This window comes from Pelobates fuscus, chromosome 7 (genome assembly GCF_036172605.1).
Source record: "Pelobates fuscus isolate aPelFus1 chromosome 7, aPelFus1.pri, whole genome shotgun sequence".
In the NCBI taxonomy this organism is placed as follows: domain Eukaryota; kingdom Metazoa; phylum Chordata; class Amphibia; order Anura; family Pelobatidae; genus Pelobates; species Pelobates fuscus.
This window is the reverse complement of record NC_086323.1, coordinates 10,312,346-10,340,155: the sequence shown is the minus strand read 5'-3', so window position 1 is coordinate 10,340,155 and position 27,810 is coordinate 10,312,346. Positions and strand designations below refer to the sequence as shown.

Genomic DNA, 27,810 nt, shown 5'->3' with positions numbered 1-27,810 from the left:
GCAGTGGGTTATAGCTGCAGCGATTTCTGTAAGCCATATACTGGGACACAGATGGGGGACATCATTACACCTTAGCCAGTGCAATGAGAACGGGACTGTCCCTTTTATATTCAGACACCGTGAGTGGTGATAAAGACTGGATTACCTCTCTGCTTTCCTTAGGTAAGCCTTTCAAAGCTTTTACATCTTACACTAACATGCTGACTACACAGGGTTACTCATTCTTTCAATTTGAACATAGGATGCTCCTTTTCTTCACTAATATAAGCTGTTGTGGTTGTGGCGATTTCATTGTAAAAGTTTATAAAGTGACAAGTAACAGTAAAGTTTTGTATTTTCCCGAAGATAAGACATACCCCGAAAAAAAGCCCTAGCTTATTTTCGGTAGGTGCTCCTAATAGAAGCCCTACCCTGAAAATAAGCCCTAGTTGTTCGCTAATCTATGTTCAGGAAAAAACACTAAACATAGATTTGCAGGTTTACATTTGCGAGTGAACAAATCTATCTCCTGGAAAGTTTCCCCGAATATAGATTTGCAGGTTTCCATTCGCAAGGGAACTAATCTATCTCCTGGAAAGTTTCCCCGAACATAGATTCGCAGGTTTCCATTCGCGAGTGAACAAATCTATCTCCTGGAAAGTTTCCACGAATATAGATTTGCAGGTTTCCATGCCCCAGTGAACTGGTCTATGTTTGGGGGTATTCCCCCTAACATAGACCTGCATTCCAGCAAACGTTTTTCCTCGAAATAAGACATCCCCCAAAAATAAGCCCTAGTGCGTTTTTCGGGGGAAAATTCAATATAAGACCCGGTCTTATTTTCAGGGAAATACGGTATATTACGTTTATGTATACATCTTCATTCGTAAAAAATATTTTACAGATTACTACTATGCTGCAGTGATTAAAGAGTTAATACATACTGAAACTTTGTGATAAAAACATTTAAATGTATAAAAAAAATCAAATCACATATGCACTTACAAACTTTCTTTCATTAGAATATATAAAAAAAATTAAATAAATCCTTTAACCCCTTATGGTCACATGACATGTGTGACATGTCATGATTCCCTTTTATTCCAGAAGTTTGGTCCTTAAGGGGTTAAGCGTTCAAGCATCAATGGTCAGCAAATCAGACCAGATTCAATTTCTCGAAGCCATATTTAATCTTAAAAGGCAAGAACAATTCCGAGCTAATTTTGCCAGATTGTATAAATTGTTGAAACATCAGTCTTCGTCAAACCAAAAGGAATTCACGGATCACTTTCAGGTCATTTCCCAGAATCCTTTGCAACCGCTCTACCAACTGCTCATTCCCATTCACACTGCCAGTCAAGAAAACATGGTTTCCGTGGGGGGTCCTGATTATTTATCTGCAGGTACCCCCTGGAGCCCACCATTCGTACACATACAGTAATAGGTTTACTTTACAGAAATTCCATGGAAACAAAGCCACAAAGGACTGATTACATTTTTGTAGGATCCATGAATAGCTGGAGACAGCATTACAGGCAGAGTATTCTATGTACACAAACAACCAATTCAGGGCGAGTTCCAACCGTTCTCCCAGCAGGAGTCGGTTCGCGGCCGCAGGGACAGGTGTCCATTTCTCAGACCCCGGTACTCAAATTCCAAAAATCTATTTCAGAAACAAGAAAGATAAAATATGCAAAGAGAATCTAAGAAAGGTGACCCCTGCGAAGTCTTCCCAGGCTCATGTTAAACCCACCACGTTTCAGGCAGAGGAACAGAGAAAACCAACTAAACAAGGAAAAGGCACACATTTTAATTATTACAGAATTATTTATTGTGTAAGCGAATACACCTTTAACCCCTTCAGGAATGATATCCTGCTGCAATCTCAGCCTCGTTCTCCAATCCCTGCGTAAACAAAGGCTGGGTGAATAAGTAAGATAACATGAAATTAAAGGAAAAGAATGTTCACTCCTTGTGTTATTACTTTTAATGAATCTTAATTGTTTTTAAATGATTTATATAGATTTTTTGAGGAATTTCCCATTTTACCTGTTGAGCGGCCAGGTCAGGTCAGACTCAGCTTTTATCTGACCAATTGCCGCTCAACCTAACTTCCTGCGTCAGTGATTGCAGTCTCTCCAACGAGCAAGCCAGAGTAATGGCGCATTGAGCTTCTCTCCCAGAGAGGATGAGGACGGAGAACGATTCACGTCCACAGAGAACACTATGGTGAGAGAGGAGATCGGTGTCCACGGCAGCACAGAACTCCTGCCGGCTCTGCTCAGCTGGTACAGTGTCAGCAATATAAGATGTCTGTGCTTGTGCAGAGAAGGATACAACAAGCTGTAAGGATACAACAAGCTGTAAGGATACAACAAGCTGTAAGGATACAACAAGCTGTAAGGATACAACAAGCTGTAAGGATACAACAAGCTGTAAGGATACAACAAGCTGTAGTAGTTACAGTTGATTAATTGTAAAGGTCGGCTGCATGAAGGGCAGTCTGATTTACTAACATACTTAATGCACTTTAAATACACATTACTGCGAACTGCTGTGGAGCTCTGCGATACATTCACACGCTGTACTTACTAGGAGCTGTATTACTACGAAACGCATTGATACACTTTTACACTCACACACATTACTGGGAGTATTATTGCTGTGGAGCTCTGTGATACACTCAGACACATTACTGGGAGTATTATTACTGTGGAGCTCTGTTATACACTCTCACACACATTACTGGGAGTATTATTGCTGTGGAGCTCTGTTATACACTCTCACACACATTACTGGGAGTATTATTACTGTGGAGCTCTGTTATACACTCAGACACATTACTGGGAGTATTATTACTGTGGAGCTCTGTTATACACTCAGACACATTATTGGGAGTATTATTGCTGTGGAGCTCTGTTATACACTCAGACACATTACTGGGAGTATTATTGCTGTGGAGCTCTGTTATACACTCGCACACACATTACTGGGAGTATTATTGCTGTGGAGCTCTGTTATACACTCTCACACACATTACTGGGAGTATTATTACTGTGGAGCTCTGTTATACACTCAGACACATTACTGGGAGTATTATTACTGTGGAGCTCTGTTATACACTCAGACACATTACTGGGAGTATTATTGCTGTGGAGCTCTGTTATACACTCAGACACATTACTGGGAGTATTATTGCTGTGGAGCTCTGTTATACACTCTCACACACATTACTGGGAGTATTATTGCTGTGGAGCTCTGTTATACACTCTCACACACATTACTGGGAGTATTATTACTGTGGAGTTCTGTGATACACTCTCACACACATTACTGGGAGTATTATTACTGTGGAGTTCTGTGATACACTCTCACACACATTACTGGGAGTATTATTACTGTGGAGTTCTGTGATACACTCTCACACACATTACTGGGTGTTTTATTGCTGTGGAGCTCTGTGATACACTCATATACCCAAAACCCCAGCGGAGAAAACTAAAAAGGGACACTAGAATACTGATGTAAGACAGGTCGTACTGGGCGATTTAAGTCTTACAGAGCAATCACCCATCTAAAGAAATGCGTGCTTACTTCCAAGCAGGGAATCAGGGCTTTGAAGTTCAGGCTTTTTATTTCTGGACCGATTGAAAGATCTGCCAACTGTCACAAATAACTAGAATGTTTTTACCAACTAATGATAAATGTACCCTTTCTTGCTACATCATTTGATGAAAACATAACAATATTATAGTCCCCGCTCTTCCAACCGGTCCAGAAATTAAATTTATCAAATGAAAAATGACCCCCCTGTTTCTAAGAGTCTGGGGGTTCCAGGCTAACAGAAACACAACATAAAAAGAAAATATAGAAACACGTAACCACAATTGGGAAGCGGAGGCTAGTAACTTGGTGGCCCCTGCTATGCAGGTTCCATAGCGTGGCTAGCACCGGGACATTACTTGCAGGGCACAGAGAAATTACGAGAAACATGAATACATGTTTTAGCTCACAGTTGGTGTTCAATCGATGTAAATGTAGGATTTGGGTTTATCCAAATAGTTTCTGTGTTTGCTTTGAAGATCTGCGGTATTTATATTAATATAGCCAGTATTTAGTTTAGGGTTGTTATTAAATCTTTCAGCAAGCACAGATCCGAATCCTCCTGACACCACAGGAGAGAAACCCAACCTCACGACCAACAGTATCAGCCAGTCCGAGACCATCAAACAGCACTTTACTAAAGGGGATTATCTGTTTTTATATTTTTTTTTATTTTTTCTATTTAGCAATGTTGTTTCATTTTTCCTACTCTAGCTACCAGTTGCACTAAAACAACTTTAGCTTAATGAAGCAGTTTTGATATAGATCATGTCCCTGCAGGCTCACTGCTCAATTCTCTGCCATTTAGGAGTTAAATCACTTTTGTTTCTCTTTATGCAGCCCTAGCCTATAAGGCTATATAACAGAGCAAGATATAAAAAATTCTAAATTAAATTGCCTGCGCAATAAAGGAAGTTTAAACATTAGATCTCACTTTACAGGAAGTGTTTAGGAAGGCTGTGTACGCCACACACAGGGAGAGGTGACTAATTTCTATGGCAAACCTTTAACAGAATATTTTACAAGAAAATCTATTAAGTGATACAAATAAATACTGAAAAAAAGTAGTTAAACGTGCAGTCTGCTGTAGTGGTGATTGTGCTCCCATGTTAAAGCACCTGGTAAGATTTTAAGTGGTTAAATGCAGAATGAGGGTCCCAAGATCTCAGCTTCATGGCCCCTACTCATTGTATTACAGAGGGTACTAAATATTTTATATTTAAAATTTCATCCAAAAATATTAAATAATTTAATTTAAGAAGCTTATCTAAAAATATTCAATCGAGGTCTTGGATTGAGGGAGAACAAAGCCTTTCTGTGTATGTTTTAAATTGTATGCAATAGCGGTCATTTTACATTTTGTTGCAGGCAGAACAAAGCAAAGTAAATCAATAAATACTTTTGCCACTTGTTTTTTTTTGACATTTTTATTTCAAATAAGAGATACAATTATATAATGGTTCTAAAAAAAAAAAAATACAAAAATAATCAATCTTTAAGAAAAATTATATATAAATATAATAATAAAAAAATTCAAATCAAAGAGTGCTAAACCTCTCAGCAGGGGCTCAGCAGACACGGAGTTAAACACAAAACTACACCAGAAAAAGCAGAATTGTGCGTTATCCCAATTTAAACTACCAATGAACAAGAGAATTCCCCAACAGTACTCTCGCTTGAGTCACATGGTAACAAGCAGGAATTAATGTGACCCTGGCAAAAAATAATAATAATACATTTGAAAAGTGATTTATTTTATATGTGATCTGGCTATAGTAGGTACAAAGAAGGAGTTATGTAATTAGGGCTATATTTAGGTGAAACGTGTTCTATTCAGCTCACTTACATTGCAACATATTTTGCAGCTCACATCTAAAAAGAAATAAATATTTCTGAAAGGTTAAGTGAAGAAAATCATTACCTGCATGGCTTGTAAGACTCCGTGTAACCTGCCCATATGAAGGGGTTGGAAAGTGTATTCATGCACTCTCCAATTTCATTATCTAATGAACTAATAAGCCATTCAGAGATGGAAAGATGGTGAGTCACACAGAGATGGTTTTCACACATTCCTCAGATTCTTACGGGGATTTTCTCTTTAATCACATTTCACCTGATCCTGTTTACCATTATTAAACAGCGCACTGCTCATCAGTGACTGAGAACATGTTAAAACTGCCCCACGGTGTCTCCACCTTGACAGTCATGACGTGTCCCGCGGTACATGTTCAGACACCTTGCCAATGTCTATCTGTGGAATAACACCAAAACAATGCATTGTTTAAATTGATTATCATTCAGAAAGCACCAACACGTATCACAACGCAGTACACTGGGCGGACGAGAGACGTGGACTGACCTGCTCACGCAAGCTTACAGTCTAAACCAAACGTTAGAAAAACCATTGAAGATCTAAGTAGTAGGTTCTCCTCGATATGAAAAACCACATATGTATTCAATGAAAAATACTATTCCAGTAAATAGAAAAAAGTGATTGAATAACATACCGTACTTCAAGTTAATGCTTGGAAAAGAAATCCCCAAATGATTAAAGACATACATTGTACTATCTGATGGGCACATCTGACAACGTGCTCTTATTCAGCAAAGATGGATTAACCAAAATCTCAATTCTAGTCTGAGGAGAATACTCTACCCTGTGTTAATAAACCACCTGTGGAGTGTGTTTGCCTCCAGGTCACCTGCACCCACCTGCGTCCACTCAGTCTTATCTCTCCAACTTTAATAAAAGGTTTACCAGTGAGTTGGGAAATAAATACAATGCTTTGTTACATGGGTGCCATCACTATGGACTCCTTACCCAAGCTGCTATTCATTGCATTGTGACCTGGAGGCTTCAGACGTGAGATGGGACCTGTGGGGTGAAGCTAGCCTTGTAAGGTCAAGCCGAATAGCTGCGTGTTTCCTTGTCACAACAACCTGCACGGTTTATAAAGAGATTGCTTCCCTTTGACAGCTGTAACACATCAGATCTGACTCACAGATTACATATACAGATTTACTAACAAGTGTGACTCAGGACAGAAAGATCCCATTGATCCACAAGCTGCTCGGCATATTTCTGTAAGGTCGTAAAATCCCACTTAATACCAGACTTTATGCATTGATTAAAGAAAACAAAATCAGTTATTTGGAAGTTCGCTTAATGGAATACACTGTAAATCCAAGAATTGGCTTCTTAACTTCACTAAACTTTACAATGGCACCCGTGTCACCTGCTAGCACAGCAGACTAAAACCAGGATCCAAGCAGTGTCTCCGTGAAAACCATTCTTGTTACATTTCCATCTAAAGAATTGGTGAAAAAGTACTAAGTCCTAATCTGAATGCGCCCCCTAGTGGTTACATACATGAAATGCCATAATGTAGCCTGTAATGCACAGATCTGAGAAAATTCAGTAACTGGTCCATATACCTGAACTGACAATAAACAGACCAGGCTTCCTGTTCACAAGATGTAACTTCACATGAAAACATGACAGCCATGCCATTACAGAACGATTCCTTATAAACTGTACCTATAAACAGTTTACATTGCAGCTTAAAAGATTCAGCGCTGGCCTTTGGGGAATCAGCATTTTGGAGGAAGGCGGCGTTGATGGGGCAATGAGGGCATTTTGGAGGGAGGCGGCGTTGATGGGGCAATGAGGGCATTTTGGAGGGAGGCGGCGTTGATGGGCAATGAGGGCATTTTGGAGGGAGGCGGCGTTGATGGGCAATGAGGGCATTTTGGAGGGAGGCGGCGTTGATGGGGCAATGAGGGCATTTTGGAGGGAGGCGTCGTTGATGGGGCAATGAGGGCATTTTGGAGGGAGGCGGCGTTGATGGGGCAATGAGGGCATTTTTGAGGGAGGCGTCGTTGATGGGCAATGAGGGCATTTTGGAGGGAGGCGGCGTTGATGGGCAATGAGGGAATTTTGGAGGGAGGCGGCGTTGATGGGCAATGAGGGCATTTTGGAGGGAGGCGGCGTTGATGGGGCAATGAGGGCATTTTGGAGGGAGGCGTCGTTGATGGGGCAATGAGGGCATTTTTGAGGGAGGCGTCGTTGATGGGCAATGAGGGCATTTTGGAGGGAGGCGGCGTTGATGGGCAATGAGGGCATTTTGGAGGGAGGCGGCGTTGATGGGCAATGAGGGCATTTTGGAGGGAGGCGGCGTTGATGGGGCAATGAGGGCATTTTGGAGGAAGGCGGCGTTGATGGGGCAATGAGGGCATTTTGGAGGGAGGCGGCGTTGATGGGCAATGAGGGCATTTTGGAGGGAGGCGGCGTTGATGGGGAAATGAGGGCATTTTGGAGGGAGGCGGCGTTGATGGGGCAATGAGGGCATTTTGGAGGGAGGCGGCGTTGATGGGGCAATGAGGGCATTTTGGAGGGAGGCGGCGTTGATGGGGCAATGAGGGCATTTTGGAGGGAGGCGGCGTTGATGGGGCAATGAGGGCATTTTGGAGGGAGGCGGCGTTGATGGGGCAATGAGGGCATTTTGGAGGGAGGCGGCGTTGATGGGGCAATGAGGGCATTTTGGAGGGAGGCGGCGTTGATGGGGCAATGAGGGCATTTTGGAGGGAGGCGGCGTTGATGGGGCAATGAGGGCGTTTTGGAGGGAGGCGGCGTTGATGGGGCAATGAGGGCATTTTGGAGGGAGGCGGCGTTGATGGGGCAATGAGGGCATTTTGGAGGGAGGCGGCGTTGATGGGGCAATGAGGGCATTTTGGAGGGAGGCGTCGTTGATGGGGCAATGAGGGCATTTTGGAAGGAGGCGTCGTTGATGGGGAAATGAGGGCGTTTTGGAAGGAGGCGGCGTTGATGGGGCAATGAGGGCATTTTGGAAGGAGGCGTCGTTGATGGGGAAATGAGGGCGTTTTGGAAGGAGGCGGCAGTGATTGAGGAAGATAAGAATGAGTTTCCTCTCCTATCCACATCAACAAAACCAAGAAGAAACAAAACAGAAAGGCCGTTGTGCTCAGCTCCATTAAAGCCGACTCCAGGTATATAAATATAAACCAAATGTATAATTTGGCAGAATTAACCTCTAACCTCCCATAACCTATGTTCACACAGGTTTGATACATAGCCTCTGAATCTGTAGCTTACCCAAACATCTGAGCGTCTCCTGCACAAATGCTGAGTGTTTTATCTGATAATGTGAAATACATATTTTGGAGAAGCAGAATTATACTTTTCAGGAAGCCACTACAGCCATTCCTCCTTTGTAACATTCCATCTTTGAAGGATTTCACATTCAACACAATCACATCAGGATGATGCTGTATTATCCAGCTCCTCATGGAGATGTACTGGATTAGCAGATTGTGGCGACTGCTGTATATGTGCGGTGTGTTCTCAATTAAAAGCATCTGAGTGGACAAAATGCATTAAAACTCCAATGAAGGAGATTTTGGATGCTGAGAAGAGGATGTGTAGAAAATGGAATGAAGGTAACTTTACGGGTGGTTCCCAGAAAGGAAAAAAAGAGGACCAGGACTCTAAACAGGAGGCCTAACACAGCGCAGTGTAAAGAGGATTATTGATTTATTTTATTTGTTTCCATAACCGAGGACTGACGATATTCCATAAACCTCTCATCCAAGTGATCGATCAGAGAATCGGGCTTATAGCCGCTGTCACTATTGGAAATAGCTACAGTTATAAAGAATAGACAGGAGGTCTCAGACTGCTTTGTTCCTCGGAGCTCTAACCTGTATCACGCAGACACTGCCAGTACAGAGACTCACAATGACTATCCGTCTGTCTCGCTGTTTTTATTTACTGTATTTGGTACAATTTGTTAAATTGACACCGGCAGTAAGAAAATAAAATGAAAAACGGCAAACCGTCAGGTGTTTAGTGCAATATATTGTCCTTTTTTCTGAATTTCGTGAAATGAAATATAAAGGAACATTACTTGTGGTCAGATTAAGCTGCAATCACAGACCTTCAAAGCACCAATCCCACACATGGGGGCATCAACAACCATTACTACTGAATACTGCAAATGTCTATTAACGGAGCCGCTTAAATTTAAGTAAAGGTTTTAAGTAGCTCTTATAAACATGAGTTTGTATTCTTTATCCCACTGCTAGACAAGCACCCATTCCTGTACACGTTTTACATGCAGAACCTAATCTTCTTGTTACATTTTTTATTATTATTGCCATTTATATAGCGCCAACAGATTCCGTAGCGCTTTACAATATTGATTAGTTGTTATTTGTGTGGAACGTTTTGTAATCTTCAACTCTCTTATTAAAAACAAACAAATATCTCAAAATCAATAAAAATGAACCAGAATGTAAAGCAATCGTTTAGTGCAGTTTTATGTCACATATTTTTGCTATTTTGAGGTCAGGATTATATAGATAGATTTACAGCTCTGAGTTTCATTTAGAGATTCACTTTTAGATGACCTGCCATGAGGTCAGAGGGCACTTACTCTGGGGTGGCCTCAATTATTTCACTATTTCCTGCCCACACCTGCTCATAAAAAAAATTATTTAATCCAAATGAATTTTTCTTTTTCTTCAGTCTGTGATGCTAAGCCCCTATAAAACAATGCTTACTCCTGTACTCCCCCGCACCCTATGAAATACTCTGCCGCGCCATGGGATATGTCCGCAAACGATGTTCAATTATTCAGCACTGATTAGAAAGGATGAATGAAGTTTCCACAGCCCCCCAATCTTTTCCAGATGCTCAGCAGAGATCACCCTGGGGTTTGATGAAGCATCTCGATGTGCTGGACTCGAACACACCATATACCATTCTGGAGATTATACAGCAGTACAGAGTTTTAATATAAAAAGGTAATAGGGGAGCCTTACAATGGCAAAATTACCAAGATACAGAGGAATAGCTAGGTTGTCGGACCGGGCAGAAATGTAAATTACCACCTCCCACCCCAAAACTATAGATATTTTTGTGCCACTGCAATGCCTCCAACATGGTTAGGGGAATTATAAAACACATACTATCACAAACTTTCATACAGGCACATGCACATCACATTCATATCCACACACGCAAATTCCCATATATACACACACACACACACACGATTTGCATACAGATCTTTATGCCCGAAAAAGCTAGGATCGGTTGGTGTACTCCCTGCAGCTCTGAGTGGACACATCTGTGGTTATGTTATATCCCAGCTTGCGGTATTGGTACAGAGCAGCGAGGGAGCTGTGCAGTCAGAGCACAGACTGATTCCAACAGCTCCCTCGCTGCTCTGTGCTAATACATCTGGAGTTATGTTACATCCCAGCTTGCGGTATTGGTATAGAGCAGCGAGGGAGCTGTGCAGTCAGAGCACAGACTGATTCCAACAGCTCCCTCGCTGCTCTGTGCTAATACATCTGGAGTTATGTTACATCCCAGCTTGCGGTATTGGTACAGAGCAGCGAGGGAGCTGTGCAGTCAGAGCACAGACTGATTCCAACAGCTCCCTCGCTGCTCTGTGCTAATACATCTGTGGTTATGTTATATCCCAGCTTGCGGTATTGGTATAGAGCAGCGAGGGAGCTGTGCAGTCAGAGCACAGACTGATTCCAACAGCTCCCTCGCTGCTCTGTGCTAATACATCTAGAGTTATGTTCCATCCCAGCTTTCGGTATTAGTATAGAGCAGCGAGGGAGCTGTGCAGTCAGAGCACAGACTGATTCCAACAGCTCCCTACAGCTCTGTGTGGATACATCTGGAGTTATGTTACATCCCAGCTTGCGGTATTAGCACAGAGCAGCGAGGGAGCTGTGCAGTCAGAGCACAGACTGATTCCAACAGCTCCCTCGCTGCTCTGTGCTAATACATCTGGAGTTATGTTCCATCCCAGCTTGCGGTATTAGTATAGAGCAGCGAGGGAGCGGTGCAGTCAGAGCACAGACTGATTCAAACAGCTCCCTCGCTGCTCTGTGCTAATACATCTGGAGTTATGTTATATCCCAGCTTGCGGTATTAGCACAGAGCAGCGAGGGAGCTGTGCAGTCAGAGCACAGACTGATTCCAACAGCTCCCTCGCTGCTCTGTGCTAATACATCTGGAGTTATGTTCCATCCCAGCTTGCGGTATTAGTATAGAGCAGCGAGGGAGCTGTGCAGTCAGAGCACAGACTGATTCCAACAGCTCCCGACGCTTGTTAGGTCTGCTAATAGAATCTTTCTGCTGCAGTTTAGGATGTGCCTGCTCAAGTGAGAACAGGGCAGTTCTGTGCTGATGGTCATCCAGGGCAGACTGCCAAGGGTTACTAATGCTAAAATACAAAGACAAAAATGACAGCATTTTCAGTTTGCATGCTAGTGAAATATGTACCTGGAGTGTTGCTTGAACAGACTAGACCACAAATACAAGAGAAAAACTCACTTAAATGCTCAAAGAGTTCCACAGCAATAAAACTCACAGTAACATGTAGGGTTCATGAGACCCATGTACAGTGCCTTGCAAAAGTATTCACCCCCTTGGCATTTTTGGTGTTTTGTTGCCTCACAACCTGGAATTAACATGGATTGTTTGAGGATTTGCATCATTTAATTTACAGAACATGCCCACAACTTTGAAGAGGATTTTTTTTTTATTATGAAGCAAACAACAAATAGGATAAAATAACAGAAAACATCAATGTGCATATTTATTCAACCCCCCTAAAGTGAATACTTTGTAGAGACACCTTTTGCGGCAATCACAGCTCCAAGTCGCTTTGGATAAGTCTCTATAAGCTTGCCACATCTTACCACTGGGATTTTTGCCCATTCCTCCTTGTAAAACTGCTCCAGCGTTGGATGGTTTGCGCTTGTGAACAGCAATCTTTAAGTCTGACCACAGATTTTCTATTGGATTGAGGTCTGGGCTTTGACTAGGCCATTCCAACATATTTACATGTTTCCCCTTAAACCACTCAAGTGTTGCTTTAGCAGTGTGTTTGGGGTCATTGTCCTGCTGGAAGGTGAACCTCCGTCCTAGCCTCAAATCACGCACAGAGTGGTACAGGTTTTGCTCAAGAATATCCCTGTATTTAGCACCATCCATCTTTTGCTCAACTCTGACCAGTTTCCCAGTTCTGGCTGCTGAAAAACATCCCCATAGCATGATGCTGCCACCACCATGTTTCACTGTGGGGATGGTGTTCTTTGGGTGATGTGATGTGTTGGGTTTGCGCCAGACATAGCGTTTTCTTTGATGGACGAAAAGTTCAATTTTAGTCTCATCAGACCAGAACACCTTCCTCCATACATTTTGGGAGTCTCCCACATGCCTTTTCGCAAACTCAAAACGTGCCATTTTGTTTTTTGCTGAAAGTAATGGCTTTCTTCTGGCCACTCTGCCATAAAGCCCAACTCTATGGAGCGTACGGCTTATTGTCATCCTATGTACAGATACTCCAGTTTCTGCTGTGGAACTCAGCAGCTCCTCCAGGGTTACCTTAGGTCCCTGTGCTGCCTCTCTGATTAATGCCCTCCTTGCCCGGTCTGTGAGTTTTGGTGGGCGGCCGTCTTTTGGCAGGTTTGCTGTTGTGCCATGATCTTTCCATTTGGTTATGATAGATTTGATGGTGCTCCAGGCGATTATCAAAGATTTGGATAATTTTTATTTTTTTATAACCTAACCCTGAGTTGTACTTCTCAACAACATTGTCCCTTACTTGGTTGGAGAGTTCCTTGGTCTTCATGGCAGTGTTTGGTTAGTGGTGCCTCTTGCTTAGGTGTTGCAGCCTTTGGGGCCCTTCAAAAAAAAGGTGTGTATATGTAATGACAGATCATGTGACACTTAGATTGCACACAGATGGACATCATTTCATTAATTATGTTACTTCTAAAAGGTAATTGGTTGCACCAGCACTTTTTATGGGCTTCATAACAAAGGGGGTGAATACATACGAACAACAGCCAATTTTCTGTTTTCTATTTCTAAAAAATAGTTTTATGTATATATTTTTCTCATTTCACTTCACCAACTTAGACTATCGTGTTCTGATCCATCACATAAAATTCAGATTAACAAAACATTGAACTTAAGGATGTAATGTAACAAAATAGGTAAAAAGTCAAGGGGGGTGAATACTTTTGGAAGGCACTGTACATGATGAACACACTGACACAGATGTAGAGAAATGGCTGCCTCCCTTCAATGATCCCAGTTATAAACATTTTCTAACATGCAGTCCCCCTGTGCCAAGTGAGGATGGAACAGGCTGCCATGCACATCGTTCTAATTCCCTCAGTATTCCTGCGCGATGTGAGCGCAGTCCGACGCACTATCCCATGCCCCATGCTGCTTGTGGATATTTTTATGAGATCAGGGTGAACCAGGACTGAGTCAAGTATTTTCAGTGAAGCTTTGCCCTGAGAACGATGGAAGTATGATGCGTTGATTCAATTAATATAAAAAAAAAAAATTAAAAAAAAGATTGTAAAAAATGTGAGCCTTTAATAAACAGCAGATGTCAAAATTCAATCTAACATTACACTCCAACGAGAAAGACGAACTCAGAGCATTCTGGGTAACTGTTCAAGAGTCTCAACCAAGTGCTTTCATATGGCTGCTATTATAATAATAAGATTTACCAAATCTTCAAAAATAACAGAAAATAGGTCTCCAACCTCCAATAAACGCCCTGAAATAAACGGTGTGGGAAAGAAGAGCGTTTCCGTCATCCAACATCAGTTACTACGCAAACCCTGAGTGATGTATATTTTAAATAGCCAGCCCGTGTTCATTTACAATCTGATGTAGAGAATCGGTTTCTTATTCCCCTCCATCTTTATAAGGTCTCCTGTCCCTCAAAGTGGCCCCCTTTTGTTGGAGTTCAGAAATTGTGATATGTCTGATGTGCTCCCCAACAATAAACCTCACAGTAACGGGGAGTGTATCCCAGAGCTCCCCAACAATAAACCTCACATTAACGGGGAGTGTAACCCAGAGCTCCCCAACAATAAACCTCACACTAACGGGGAGTGTATCCCAGAGCTCCCCAACAATAAACTTCACAGTAACAGGGAGTGTATCCCAGAGCTCCCCAACAATAAACCTCACAGTAAAGGGGAGTGTAACCCAGAGCTCCCCAACAATAAACCTCACAGTAAAGGGGAGTGTAACCCAGAGCTCCCCAACAATAAACCTCACACTAACGGGGAGTGTATCCCATAGCTCCCCAACAATAAACCTCACAGTAACGGGGAGTGTATCCCAGAGCTCCCCAACAATAAACCTCACAGTAACGGGGAGTGTATCCCATAGCTCCCCAACAATAAACCTCACAGTAAAGGGGAGTGTAACCCAGAGCTCCCCAACAATAAACCTCACACTAACGGGGAGTGTATCCCAGAGCTCCCCAACAATAAACCTCACACTAACGGGGAGTGTATCCCAGAGCTCCCCAACAATAAACCTCACACTAACGGGGAGTGTAACCCAGAGCTCCCCAACAATAAACCTCACACTAACGGGGAGTGTAACCCAGAGCTCCCCAACAATAAACCTCACACTAACGGGGAGTGTAACCCAGAGCTCCCCAACAATAAACCTCACACTAACGGGGAGCCTATCCCAGAGCTCCCCAACAATAAACCTCACAGTAACGGGGAGTGTATCCCAGAGCTCCCCAACAATAAACCTCACAGTAACGGGGAGTGTATCCCATAGCTCCCCAACAATAAACCTCACAGTAAAGGGGAGTGTAACCCAGAGCTCCCCAACAATAAACCTCACACTAACGGGGAGTGTATCCCAGAGCTCCCCAACAATAAACCTCACATTAACGGGGAGTGTAACCCAGAGATCCCTAACAATAAACCTCACACTAACGGGGAGTGTATCCCAGAGCTCCCCAACAATAAACCTCACAGTAAAGGGGAGTGTATCCCAGAGCTCCCCAACAATAAACCTCACAGTAACAGGGAGTCTATCCCAGAGCTCCCCAACAATAAACCTCACAGTAACGGGGAGTGTATCCCATAGCTCCCCAACAATAAACCTCACACTAACGGGGAGTGTATCCCAGAGCTCCCCAACAATAAACCTCACAGTAAAGGGGAGTGTAACCCAGAGCTCCCCAACAATAAACCTCACACTAACGGGGAGTGTATCCCAGACCTCCCCAACAATAAACCTCACATTAACGGGAAGTGTAACCCAGAGCTCCCCAACAATAAACCTCACACTAACGGGGAGTGTATCCCAGAGCTCCCCAACAATAAACCTCACACTAACGGGGAGTGTATCCCAGAGCTCCCCAACAATAAACCGCACAGTAACGGGGAGTGTATCACAGAGCTCCCCAACAATAAACCTCACAGTAACGGGAAGAGTATCACAGAGCTCCCCAACAATAAACCTCACAGTAACAGGGAGTCTATCCCAGAGCTCCCCAACAATAAATCTCACAGTAACAGGGAGTCTATCCCAGAGCTCCCCAACAATAAACCTCACAGTAACAGGGAGTCTATCCCAGAGCTCCCCAACAATAAACCTCACAGTAACAGGGAGTCTATCCCAGAGCTCCCCAACAATAAACCTCACAGTAACAGGGAGTCTATCCCAGAGCTCCCCAACAATAAACCTCACAGTAACGGGGAGTGTATCACAGAGCTCCCCAACAATAAACCTCACAGTAACGGGGAGTGTATCACAGAGCTCCCCAACAATAAACCTCACAGTAACGGGGAGTGTATGACAGAGCTCCCCAACAATAAACCTCACAGTAACGGAGAGTGTATCACAGAGCTCCCCAACAATAAACCTCACAGTAACGGAGAGTGTATCACAGAGCTCCCCAACAATAAACCTCACAGTACAGAGAGTGTATCACAGAGCTCCCCAACAATAAACCTCACAGTAACGGGGAGTGTATCACAGAGCTCCCCAACAATAAACCTCACAGTAACAGGGAGTGTATCACAGAGCTCCCCAACAATAAACCTCACAGTAACGGGGAGTGTATCCCAGAGCTCCCCAAAAATAAAACCTCACAGTAACGGGGAGTGTATCCCAGAGCTCCCCAAAAATAAACCTCACACTAACGGGGAGTGTATCCCAGAGATCCCCAACAATAAACCTCACACTAATGGAGAGTGTATCACAGAGCTCTCCAACAATAAACCTCACAGTAACGGGGAGTGTATCACAGAGCTCCCCAACAATAAACCTCACAGTAACGGGGAGTGTATCACAGAGCTCCCCAACAATAAACCTCATAGTAACAGAAGAGTGTATCACAGAGCTCCCCTACAATAAACCCCATAGTAACGGGGAGTGTATCACAGAGCTCCCCAACAATAAACCTCATAGTAACGGGGAGTGTATCGCAGAGCTCCCCAAAAATAAAACTCAAAGGGAATGTATACCAGTGTCACAGAGCTCCCCAGCAATACAGCCATAGCAAGTAGTGTATATGTATGTAACACAGAGCTCCACAGCAATAAAAAAATGTTTTAAAATTAAAACATTGTGCAATGTAACTTAATGTATCACAGAGCTTCCCGGCAATATAACATACTGCAAGGCATGGGTGTATGTCTATTATATCCATTGAGGATACAGACTCTCCGAATTAAATGAAGTTTTATTCCAGTAAATGTAAGAGAAACCACACTGAGCAATTACTGTAAGACACTGAGATGTCAGCAAGCAGATGCAATCAATAGTGACACCTAGTGGCTGCCATCATTAATGCATGTGTGCATGTTACATATAAACCTGTTTTGGTTCATTCCCTGACCTTGAAATATGTCTCTGAAGAGCAAAACTATGGAAATCCAAAATTAAAAGTCAGATTTTTCGATAAACCAACTCTGGCCAGAGCCTGAAATTGTCTGCTAAAACAATGTCCAAATATATAGCAGTTATTATTGCCATTTATCAACAGATTCCGTAGCGCTTTACAATATTATGAGAGTGGGGATTTAACTATAAATAGGACAATTACAAAAAAACTTACAGGAACGATAGGTTGAAGAGGACCATGCTCAAACGAGCTCACAGTCTAAAGAATGAGCTCACAGTCTATAGGACAAGCTCACAGTCTATAGGACGAGCTCACAGTCTATAGGACGAGCTCACAGTCTATAGGAGGAGCTCACAGTCTATAGGAGGAGCTCACAGTCTATAGGAGGAGCTCACAGTCTATAGGACGAGCTCACAGTCTATAGGACGAGCTCACAGTCTATAGGAGGAGCTCACAGTCTATAGGAGGAGCTCACAGTCTATAGGAGGAGCTCACAGTCTATAGGAGGAGCTCACAGTCTAAAGGAGGATCTCACAGTCTAAAGGAGGAGCTCACAGTCTATAGGAGGAGCTCACAGTCTAAAGGAGGAGCTCACAGTCTATAGGACGAGCTCACAGTCTATAGGACAAGCTCACAGTCTATAGGACAAACTCACAGTCTATAGGACAAGCTCACAGTCTATAGGACGAGCTCACAGTCTATAGGAGGAGCTCACAGTCTATAGGAGGAGCTCACAGTCTATAGGACGAGCTCACAGTCTATAGGAGGAGCTCACAGTCTATAGGAGGAGCTCACAGTCTATAGGACGAGCTCACAGTCTATAGGACAAGCTCACAGTCTATAGGAGGAGCTCACAGTCTATAGGAGGAGCTCACAGTCTATAGGACAAGCTCACAGTCTATAGGACAAGCTCACAGTCTATAGGACAAGCTCACAGTCTATAGGAGGAGCTCACAGTCTATAGGAGGAGCTCACAGTCTATAGGAGGAGCTCACAGTCTATAGGAGGAGCTCACAGTCTAAAGGAGGAGCTCACAGTCTAAAGGAGGAGCTCACAGTCTAAAGGAGGAGCTCACAGTCTATAGGAGGAGCTCACAGTCTAAAGAATGAGCTCACAGTCTATAGGACGAGCTCACAGTCTAAAGAATGAGTTCACAGTCTATAGGAGGAGCTCACAGTCTATAGGACGAGTTCACAGTCTATAGGACGAGCTCACAGTCTATAGAACAAGCTCACAGTCTATAGGACAAGCTCACAGTCTATAGGACAAGCTCACAGTCTATAGAACGAGCTCACAGTCTATAGAACGAGCTCACAGTCTTATAGGACGAGCTCACAGTCTAAAGGAGGAGCTCACAGTCTATAAGAGGAGCTCACAGTCTATAGGAGGAGCTCACAGTCTATAGGAGGAGCTCACAGTCTATAGGTTCATGATTTCATTGCAGGGTTAATCTGCCTCTAGAGGCTGCCATACTGAATTGTGGAATAAAACTCCACGGTTTCAATCAGATTTTCTCCAAGACCATCACATTGGTGCAGCACGGGATTTTTTTCCACACATTTTCTATAGGAAAGCATTGGATTGGCTGAGCGTCACGCCGCAGACAAGCACTGCAGGGGAGAAAAGGTTTAGTAAACTCACCCTTTTAACCCTTGTAGCAGGAGTCTGGTAACCTAAACTGTGACTATGGCGATATAAAGTGAGGAGCACGTTTTTATTCCGAACGTTATACTGTTCCTAATGGGGTGAATAGAGCACCACTATGTTCTGCTACCAGTTCCTGTATCGAAGTCATATTCTCTGGCTCGTGGGAGCGCCATCCTGTGGGGAGTACTTTGTTTCCATTTCCTTTCCTGTTTTGTACTCCAGCGGTGCAGACTGGTTGGCTAACATATAGGTATTAGAAGAAATTACACCATTTGCATAAAATATATTAGGTAAAATCATCCTGCTACAATGCTTCCTTTGTAATATCCATTATACCTTCCAGCTGTATAGAGTGCCCTCATGTGGCCACAAAGAAGAATACAAGTAACAAAATAAAAAAAGGTTTATAATAATGAAGATTATGTTTTAGTACAATTACTCTCACTGACCTTTCCTTTCTCCATATTACCCCAGTCCCACACGCAGGCCTCCATCTCGATATTACCCCAGTCCCACACGCAGGCCTCCATCTCGATATTACCCCAGTCCCGCACCCAGGCCTCCATCTCGATATTACCCCAGTCCCACAAGCAGGCCTCCATCTCGATATTACCCCAGTCCCGCACGCAGGTCTCCATCTCGATATTACCCCAGTCCCACAAGCAGGCCTCCATCTCGATATTACCCCAGTCCCGCACGCAGGTCTCCATCTCGATATTACCCCAGTCCCGCACGCAGGCCTCCATCTCGATATTACCCCAGTCCCGCACCCAGGCCTCCATCTCGATATTACCCCAGTCCCACAAGCAGGCCTCCATCTCGATATTACCCCAGTCCCGCACGCAGGCCTCCATCTCGATATTACCCCAGTCCCACACGCAGGCCTCCATCTCGATATTACCCCAGTCCCGCATGCAGGCCTCCATCTCGATATTACCCCAGTCCCGCACGCAGGCCTCCATCTAGATATTACCCCAATCCCGCACGCAGGCCTCCATCTCGATATTACCCCAGTCCCGCACGCAGGCCTCCATCTCGATATTACCCCAGTCCCGCACGCAGGCCTCCATCTCGATATTACCCCAGTCCCGCACGCAGGCCTCCATCTCGATATTACCCCAGTCCCGCACGCAGGCCTCCATCTCGATATTACCCCAGTCCCGCACGCAGGCCTCCATCTCGATATTACCCCAGTCCCGCACGCAGGCCTCCATCTCGATATTACCCCAGTCCCACACGCAGGCCTCCATCTCGATATTACCCCAGTCCCACACGCAGGCCTCCATCTCGATATTACCCCAGTCCCGCACGCAGGCCTCCATCTCGATATTACCCCAGTCCCACACCCAGGCCTCCATCTCGATATTACCCCAGTCCCACACGCAGGCCTCCATCTCTATATTACCCCAGTCCCACACACTGGCCTCCATCTCTATATTACCCCAGTCCCACACGCAGGCCTCCATCTCGATATTACCCCAGTCCCACACGCAGGCCTCCATCTCGATATTACCCCAGTCCCACACGCAGGCCTCCATCTCGATATTACCCCAGTCCCACACGCAGGCCTCCATCTCGATATTACCCCAGTCCCACACGCAGGCCTCCATCTCGATATTACCCCAGTCCCGCACGCAGGCCTCCATCTCGATATTACCCCAGTCCCGCACGCAGGCCTCCATCTCGATATTACCCCAGTCCCACACGCAGGCCTCCATCTCGATATTACCCCAGTCCCACACGCAGGCCTCCATCTCGATATTACCCCAGTCCCACACGCAGGCCTCCATCTCGATATTACCCCAGTTCCGCACGCAGGCCTCCATCTCGATATTACCCCAGTCCCACACGTAGGCCTCCATCTCGATATTACCCCAGTCCCACATGCAGGCCTCCATCTCTATATTACCCCAGTCCCACACACTGGCCTCCATCTCTATATTACCCCAGTCCCTCACACTGGCCTCCATCTCTACATAACCTCCTTACTGTACTGGTATCATACGGCAAAGTTCGTTAGTATCACTGCCCAGATAACAAGCTTTACATTTCTGTGCTTCTAAAACTATTTTCCTATAAAAATTGATTTCCCGAGAATGAGTAAAGCAGGAGATAGACGCATTACATGCAAAGCAAGATAGTTCAAGCCATGATTTGTCATCCGTACGATGATTATGGCTTACAGCTCATGAAAACCCCAAATCCACAATCTCAGTAAATTAGAATATTGTGAAAAGGTGCAATATTCCAGGCTCACAGTGTCCCACTCTAATCAGCTAAGTAAGCCATAACACCTGCAAAGGGTTCCTGAGCCTTTAAATGGTCTCTCAGTCTGGTTCAATAGGAATCATAATCATGGGGAAGTCTTCTGAACTGACAGTTGCGCAGAAAACCATCATTAACACCCTCCATAAGGAGGGAAAGCCGCAAAAGGTAATTGCGAAGGAAGTTGGATGTTCCCAAAGTGCTGTATCAAAGCACATTAATAGAAAGTTATGTGGAAGGGAAAAGTGTGGAAGAAAAAGGTGCAGAAGCAGCAGGGATGACCGCATCCTGGAGAGGATTGTCAGGAAAAGGCCATTCAAAAGTGTTGGGGACTTTCACAAAGAGTGGACTGAGGCTGTACTCAGTGCATCAAGAGCCACCACACACAGACGGATCCTGGACATGGGCTTCAGATGTCGTATTCCTCTTATCAAGCCCCTCCTGAACAACAAACAACGTCAGAAGCGTCTTACCTGGGCTAAAGAAAAACACCGGTCTGTTGCTCAGTGGTCAAAAGTCCTCGTTTCTGATGAGAGCAACTTTTGCATCTCATTTGGAAACCAAGGACCCAGAGTCTGGAGGAAGAATGGAGAGGCACACACTGCAAGAAGCTTGAAGTCCAGTGTGAAGTTTCCACAGTCTGTGTTGATTTGGGGAGTCATGTCATCTGCTAGTGTTGGTCCACTGTGCTTCATTAAATCTAGGGTCAACGCAGCCGTCTACCAGGAGATTTTGGAGCACTTCATGCTTCCTTCTGCAGACGAGCTTTATGGGGATGCTGACTTCATTTTCCACACTGCCAAAAGCACCAAAGCCTGGTTCAATGACTGTGGGATTACTGTGCTTGATTGGCCAGCAAACTCGCCTGACCTGAACCCCATAGAGAATCTATGGGGCATTGCCAAGAGAAAGATGAGAGACAGGAGACCGAACAATGCAGAAGAGCTGAAAGCTGCTATTGAAGCATCCTGGTCTTCCATAACACCTCAACAATGCCACAGATAGTGCCACAGGCCGATAGCTTCCATGCCACGCCGCATTGATGCAGTAATTGCTGCAAAAGGGGCCCAAACCAAGTACTGAGTCCATATGCATTCTTATATTTTTCAGAGGTCCGATATTGTTCTATGTACACTCCTTGTTTTATTGATTGCATGTAATATTCTAATTTAGATTGTGGATTTGGGGTTTTCATGAGCTGTAAGCCATAATCATAGCACTTATGACAAATCACAGCTTGAACTATCTTGCTTTGCATGTAATGCATCTATCTCATATTAGTTTCCCCTTTTACGTTGCATTACTGAAATTATGAACTTTCGCATGATATTCTAGTTTTTCGAGTATCATCTGTACATTGAATATGTTCTAAAAAAGTGGCTGCTAAATTCTACCACTTTGCATAACATACCCCTGTGAGAACCTGCAGTATTTGTAATAAGTTTCCCTTAACAGGACAGGCCAGGACAGCTGGCGTACAGAGCTCACAGACCCGGTTCTAATGCCGCAGTACAAGAAAAACCCAGAATAAATGCATCCATTAGCACACATACGTTACACAATGGGCAGGTTTATCAAAGTGTTGCTGTCACTTTTGTCATCTAAATTTTTGGAGAAATGTATCAAATCAGATTCTTTTCGTATGTTGATTTTTTTTCATCTTAATCATCATTTTAAATATGCATAATTTCTTTGGTATTTATGAACAGATTTATGAATATTTCAGCTGCTGTTTTCAAACTGACAAATGGTGGTATTTTTCCCACCACCATAAATTTGGTTGGTCTTGTGAAATAGAAGCGCACAGTGAAGAGTAGAGGGCAGGGGTCCTATCAGAGCACAGCTCTCCTCCATAATTAGAAGCTGCGTAAAAAGCAGTGCCACTAGTGGGCAGCACTGTGCAACACACAGCTAACACTCCAGCAGCTGATTCCTTTGAAATGCATGAAATCATGGTGGCATCCAGGAAATATTATACCGATTTTACAATTTTTTTTTTTTATTTCAGGAGTATGTGAGAAAAGAAAAAAAAAGCAAACAAAACTAAGAGGAGAGAGTTGATGGAAGAGGGAGGGGTTAAAGGGCAATGGGAGGTATAGAGTAAAGGCTTATATATGTAAATGATATGCTAGAATACTTCGTCAGATTAACCAAACCTCAAAATAATCCATTGCCAGCTTCCTAACAGCTAATCTAAAAGAAACAAAATGTCTCCTGGATCCGATCTCACACAGATGAACTCGACCAGTTACTGTTGAGTGACGACACGAAAATCAAAGAAGAAAAACTTTCTAGCAAGCAGGGGCTTGAGATGGCCTATTAAAAGAGCACTCCAATGGAAAAAAAGAATAATTTTAACAGTTTAGTAGGAAAAGCATGCATTTAAATATTATTTTTTTCACTTTGAGGGGTTAGCTAATAAAATAGTTTGCAGAAGCTGCAGATCTCTTGTCTGCTTCCTTTACAAACCCTCCCCTTCTAACCCCGCCCAGACTTTTTGTGGCTGTCCAATCACAGACTTCCCAATGCAGCTCAATGAGAAGGTCTTTGCAAGGCAGGTGTTCTGGGCAATTGCTGCCTCTTGAGTTTGAGTTTATCTCCACTGAGCTAAACAAACCAGGAAGTAACAGAGCCTGCTGTCTGATTGACAGCCAGAGGGGTGTAACAAGGTTAATTTATTAAAGTGCCAAATTCTATTGTAATATGCACTTTTTATAAAGTGAAAAAAAAAGAGGACACACTCTTCACACATATAGCTTTTCAGCAGTAGATGTGTGGAGTATCTCTTTAAAATTGGATTTTCCTTGCAGTGTGATAGAAGTTTCTTGTAAGGTCAGATATGCTGGGGAAATATCATTTTAGAATATTTCTAAATTCATATCAAATGTCTTCATAGATACAATTTATAGTATGTCCGTGTGTAAACACACACTGATTGTGAATATGACAGAATGTAATACACACACACACACACGACATATAGAGAGATATTAGAACGCAAATCATCTGGACAGGAAACTCACAATGGGTTGCCCACCCTTGGCATTTTCTGCTTTTGTTTGACTACATTACCCATAATCCTCTGTCTGACAACGACAGGCAGGTATATGTGGGTAAAAAGGCCAAGGATGGACAATCTAAGAACATCACCGGTGACTGGGATCAAGCAAAGAAATACCAAAGCAGCAAAAGGACAGAAATAAGTAGAGGAAAAAAAGAACTTACGAGAGTCTTCCCAGCGCAGAAGGTGGAGCTTCCATGCAGAGTAATAGAGAAAGCCCAGCACCAAGAACAGGGACAGGGCAAGCAGCACGTTCCGCATGAACACCAGAATTCCCATCTTCATAGCATACCTGCTCTCCTACATGACCTGAAGGACCAAAACACACAGAGTGATTACTGGGCGGATTAACAATGCGACCCCTTATGGCAGTCAATCATCTTGTAATAACATCACCCTGATAGGGGCCACTATACAGCTGTCAGTCTCCCGGCTGGCTCTGCCCTCACTTATCTATCTACCCACGCAAGCTGCAGCTTTGACACCCCACTCTTGGGCTTCATCACTTATTCTGGACAGCAAGGTCTGAACGTATCCCATAACCCTCTGCTCCACAGAGATTTGTGGAATACATTATTTCAACATCCAGTCATCAGATCAGTCCAGGAAGTTCCTCTAGTGGTTGTTTGAGTGACAGTCACTAGAGGTAGCTTAAGGCAGCAATGTAAACACTGCCTTTCCTAAAAAAAAGGACAATGTTTGTATTACAGAGACTGCAGGGACAGTGTCTTGGCCCCAGAACCACTACATTAAGATATAGTGGTTCTGGTGCCTAAAGTGTCCCTTTAAGATATGGGCTTGAACAATGTGTGCTGACTGCAGCTTCCTCCACTGACATCAGACAGGTATGGTTATACCTCCAGTGAGGTTTGCAAATTGCTATAATTATAAGAAAATCTGTTTAGTAATTGTATATTTTTTTTTGGGGGGGGGGGTATATCCGAAAACCGCTAGTAAATGCTGAAGATCTGTCTGCAGGCTTTGCAAACCCTCCCCTTCTAACTCCGCCCAGACTTTCTGTGGCTGTCCAATCACAGACTTCGCAATGCAGCTCAGTGAAAAGTCTTTGCAAGGCAGGTGATCCACTGAGCTAAACAAATCAGGAAGTAACATGGCAAGTTGTCTGATTGACAGCCAGACAGGGTGTAACAAGGTTCATTTATAAAAGTGCAAATTTTTGTTGTAATCTGCACTTGATGTAAAATGAAAAAATGACATAATCTTCACACATAAAGACATTGCGCTAGCTCAGTTCTTTAGGGGTCTGCAGTGTCCCTTTAAACATTTTTTCAAATAGGGTAAATATACATAGAAAAATACTAAGCTAAAAAATACTAAGCTAAATATATGAATAAGTAAATCTGTAAATGTTTTCACATCCCAAAGTAAATGCTATATTATCAATTGTTAGTACAATCCAAATGAAGTGCTACAGCAAAATAATAAAAAAGCTATAAAAAATATTGTTAAAAGGTACACTGTAGGCACCCACACCACTTCAGCTCATTTAAAGTGGTCTGGGTGCCAACTCCCATCACCCTTAACCCTGCAAATGTAATTATTGCAGTTTTTATAAACTGCAATATTTACTTTGCAGAGTTAAGTCCTCCTCTAGTAGCTATCAGACAACCACTAGAGGAACTTCCGGTCGTCTAAACTACGCTCAACGTCCTCACACTATGCATGAGGACCTCCAGCGTCACCGGAATCCCAATAGGCAAGCATTGAATAATGCTTGCCTATTGGGAGGTGTAATGTGCACGTGGCCATTGCCGTGCATGCGCATTAGGTGTCCCCCACCGGCAGACATCGGCCTGGAAGGAGAGCAGGCGGAGCCTGACGCATCGCCTAGGGACATTGACGCTAAATTCAAGTAAGTCACTGAAGGGGCAGGAGGAAGGGGGGGCACTCCAGGATCTGGGTTTGGTTTCCTGGCACTATAGGATCCCTTTAATAGGGAGGTATTCACTAAATGATCACACATGAAAGAGATATCCAAAAGCAATATACCCGTATTTACACAAGCAGTATATCCATATGTTAATATTCACACACAATATACAAGTAAACAATAACTACATAACTTCATACCACCCTATTCCCGCGATGTGCAAAAACCAATCAATTAACCCCCATTACATGTGACCTCTTATCATATGCTCTTCACCTGTAAACATAGATTTAAAAGACAAAGATATTTAAAAGGTGATTACAACATACCCAGTGAAGACTGCCCCATCTGAAAATTCATTCCTTATGTACTAACCTCACAATGCTAGCTAGGAGATAACATATTAGCAAGGGAATTCTCAAGCTGCTTCCCTTAGAGATGGATCAGTAGATTAAAACTGGCATTAAAACTAGATGCTTTCCTTGATATAAGCATGTATAAGTGACACTACTCTTATTGGCGTCAATTCTCCCACCAACAGCATCTTTAGTTTAAAAAAAGATCTTCCCTCGCACTATTGTCAAAATATTATTTTATTAGCTTTGAGCACTTTACTCTCATAATGCTCTCTTTACTTTATTATTATACATAGCACCGACATATTATACCATAACCTTATAGCTGCAGTTATAATACACTGTGTGCGGGGAGACAGGGGACCTCCTTATACCATAAACTTATAGCTACAGTTATAATACACTGTGTGCGGGGAGACAGGGGACCTCCTTATACCATAAACTTATAGCTACAGTTATAATACACTGTGTGCGGGGAGACAGGGGACCTCCTTACACCATAACCTGATAGCTGCAGTTATAATACACTGTGTGCGGGGAGACATGGGGCCTCCTTACACTGTAACCTTATAGCTGCAGTTATAATACACTGTGTGCGGGGAGACAGGGGACCTCCTTACACCATAACCTTATAGCTGCAGTTATAATACACTGTGTGCTGGTCGACAGGGTACCTCCTTATACCGTAACCTTATAGCTGCTGTTATAATACACTATGTGCAGGGAGACAGGGGACCTCCTTACACCATAACCTTATAGCTGCAGTTATAATACACTATGTGCAGGGAGACAGGGGACCTCCTTACACCATAACCTTATAGCTGCAGTTATAATACACTGTGTGCAGGGAGACAGAGGACCTCCGTACACCATAACCTTATAGCTGCAGTTATAATACACTGTGTGCGGGAGACAGGGGACCTCCTTACACCATAACCTTATAGCTGCAGTTATAATCCAGTCTCCATACTTTGTGGAACTTACCACTTCGGACTTATTGTAGGACTTTGGACTATTATTTTATTATTATTTTATTTATGCATAATATTATTTTTATGTAAGTTAGGCGCACCCTTTTCATTTCTGTTTTCGTGTTTTAAGTTATAATACACTGTGTGGGGAGACAGGGGACCACCTTACACCATAACCTTATAGCTGCAGTTATAATACACTGTGCGGGGAGACAGGGGACCTCCTTACACCATAACCTTATAGCTGCAGTTATAATACACTGTGTGCGGGAGACAGGGGAGCTCCTTACACCATAACCTTATAGCT

At 43.5% G+C, this 27,810-nt stretch overlaps 1 protein-coding gene across 4 annotated transcripts in view; it reads right to left on the bottom strand.

Annotated features, from left to right (window-relative positions):
* Positions 1-27,810, bottom strand: part of ST3GAL3 (ST3 beta-galactoside alpha-2,3-sialyltransferase 3) — a 269,877-nt gene that overhangs the window by 217,144 nt on the left and 24,923 nt on the right. For all 4 annotated transcript variants that reach the window (XM_063427681.1, XM_063427683.1, XM_063427682.1 and 1 more), the window contains exon 2: positions 24,450-24,594. In XM_063427681.1, coding sequence (XP_063283751.1) covers positions 24,450-24,570 — 121 coding nt within the window. In that variant the 5' untranslated portion in view covers positions 24,571-24,594. The remainder of the gene's footprint in view (positions 1-24,449; positions 24,595-27,810) is intronic.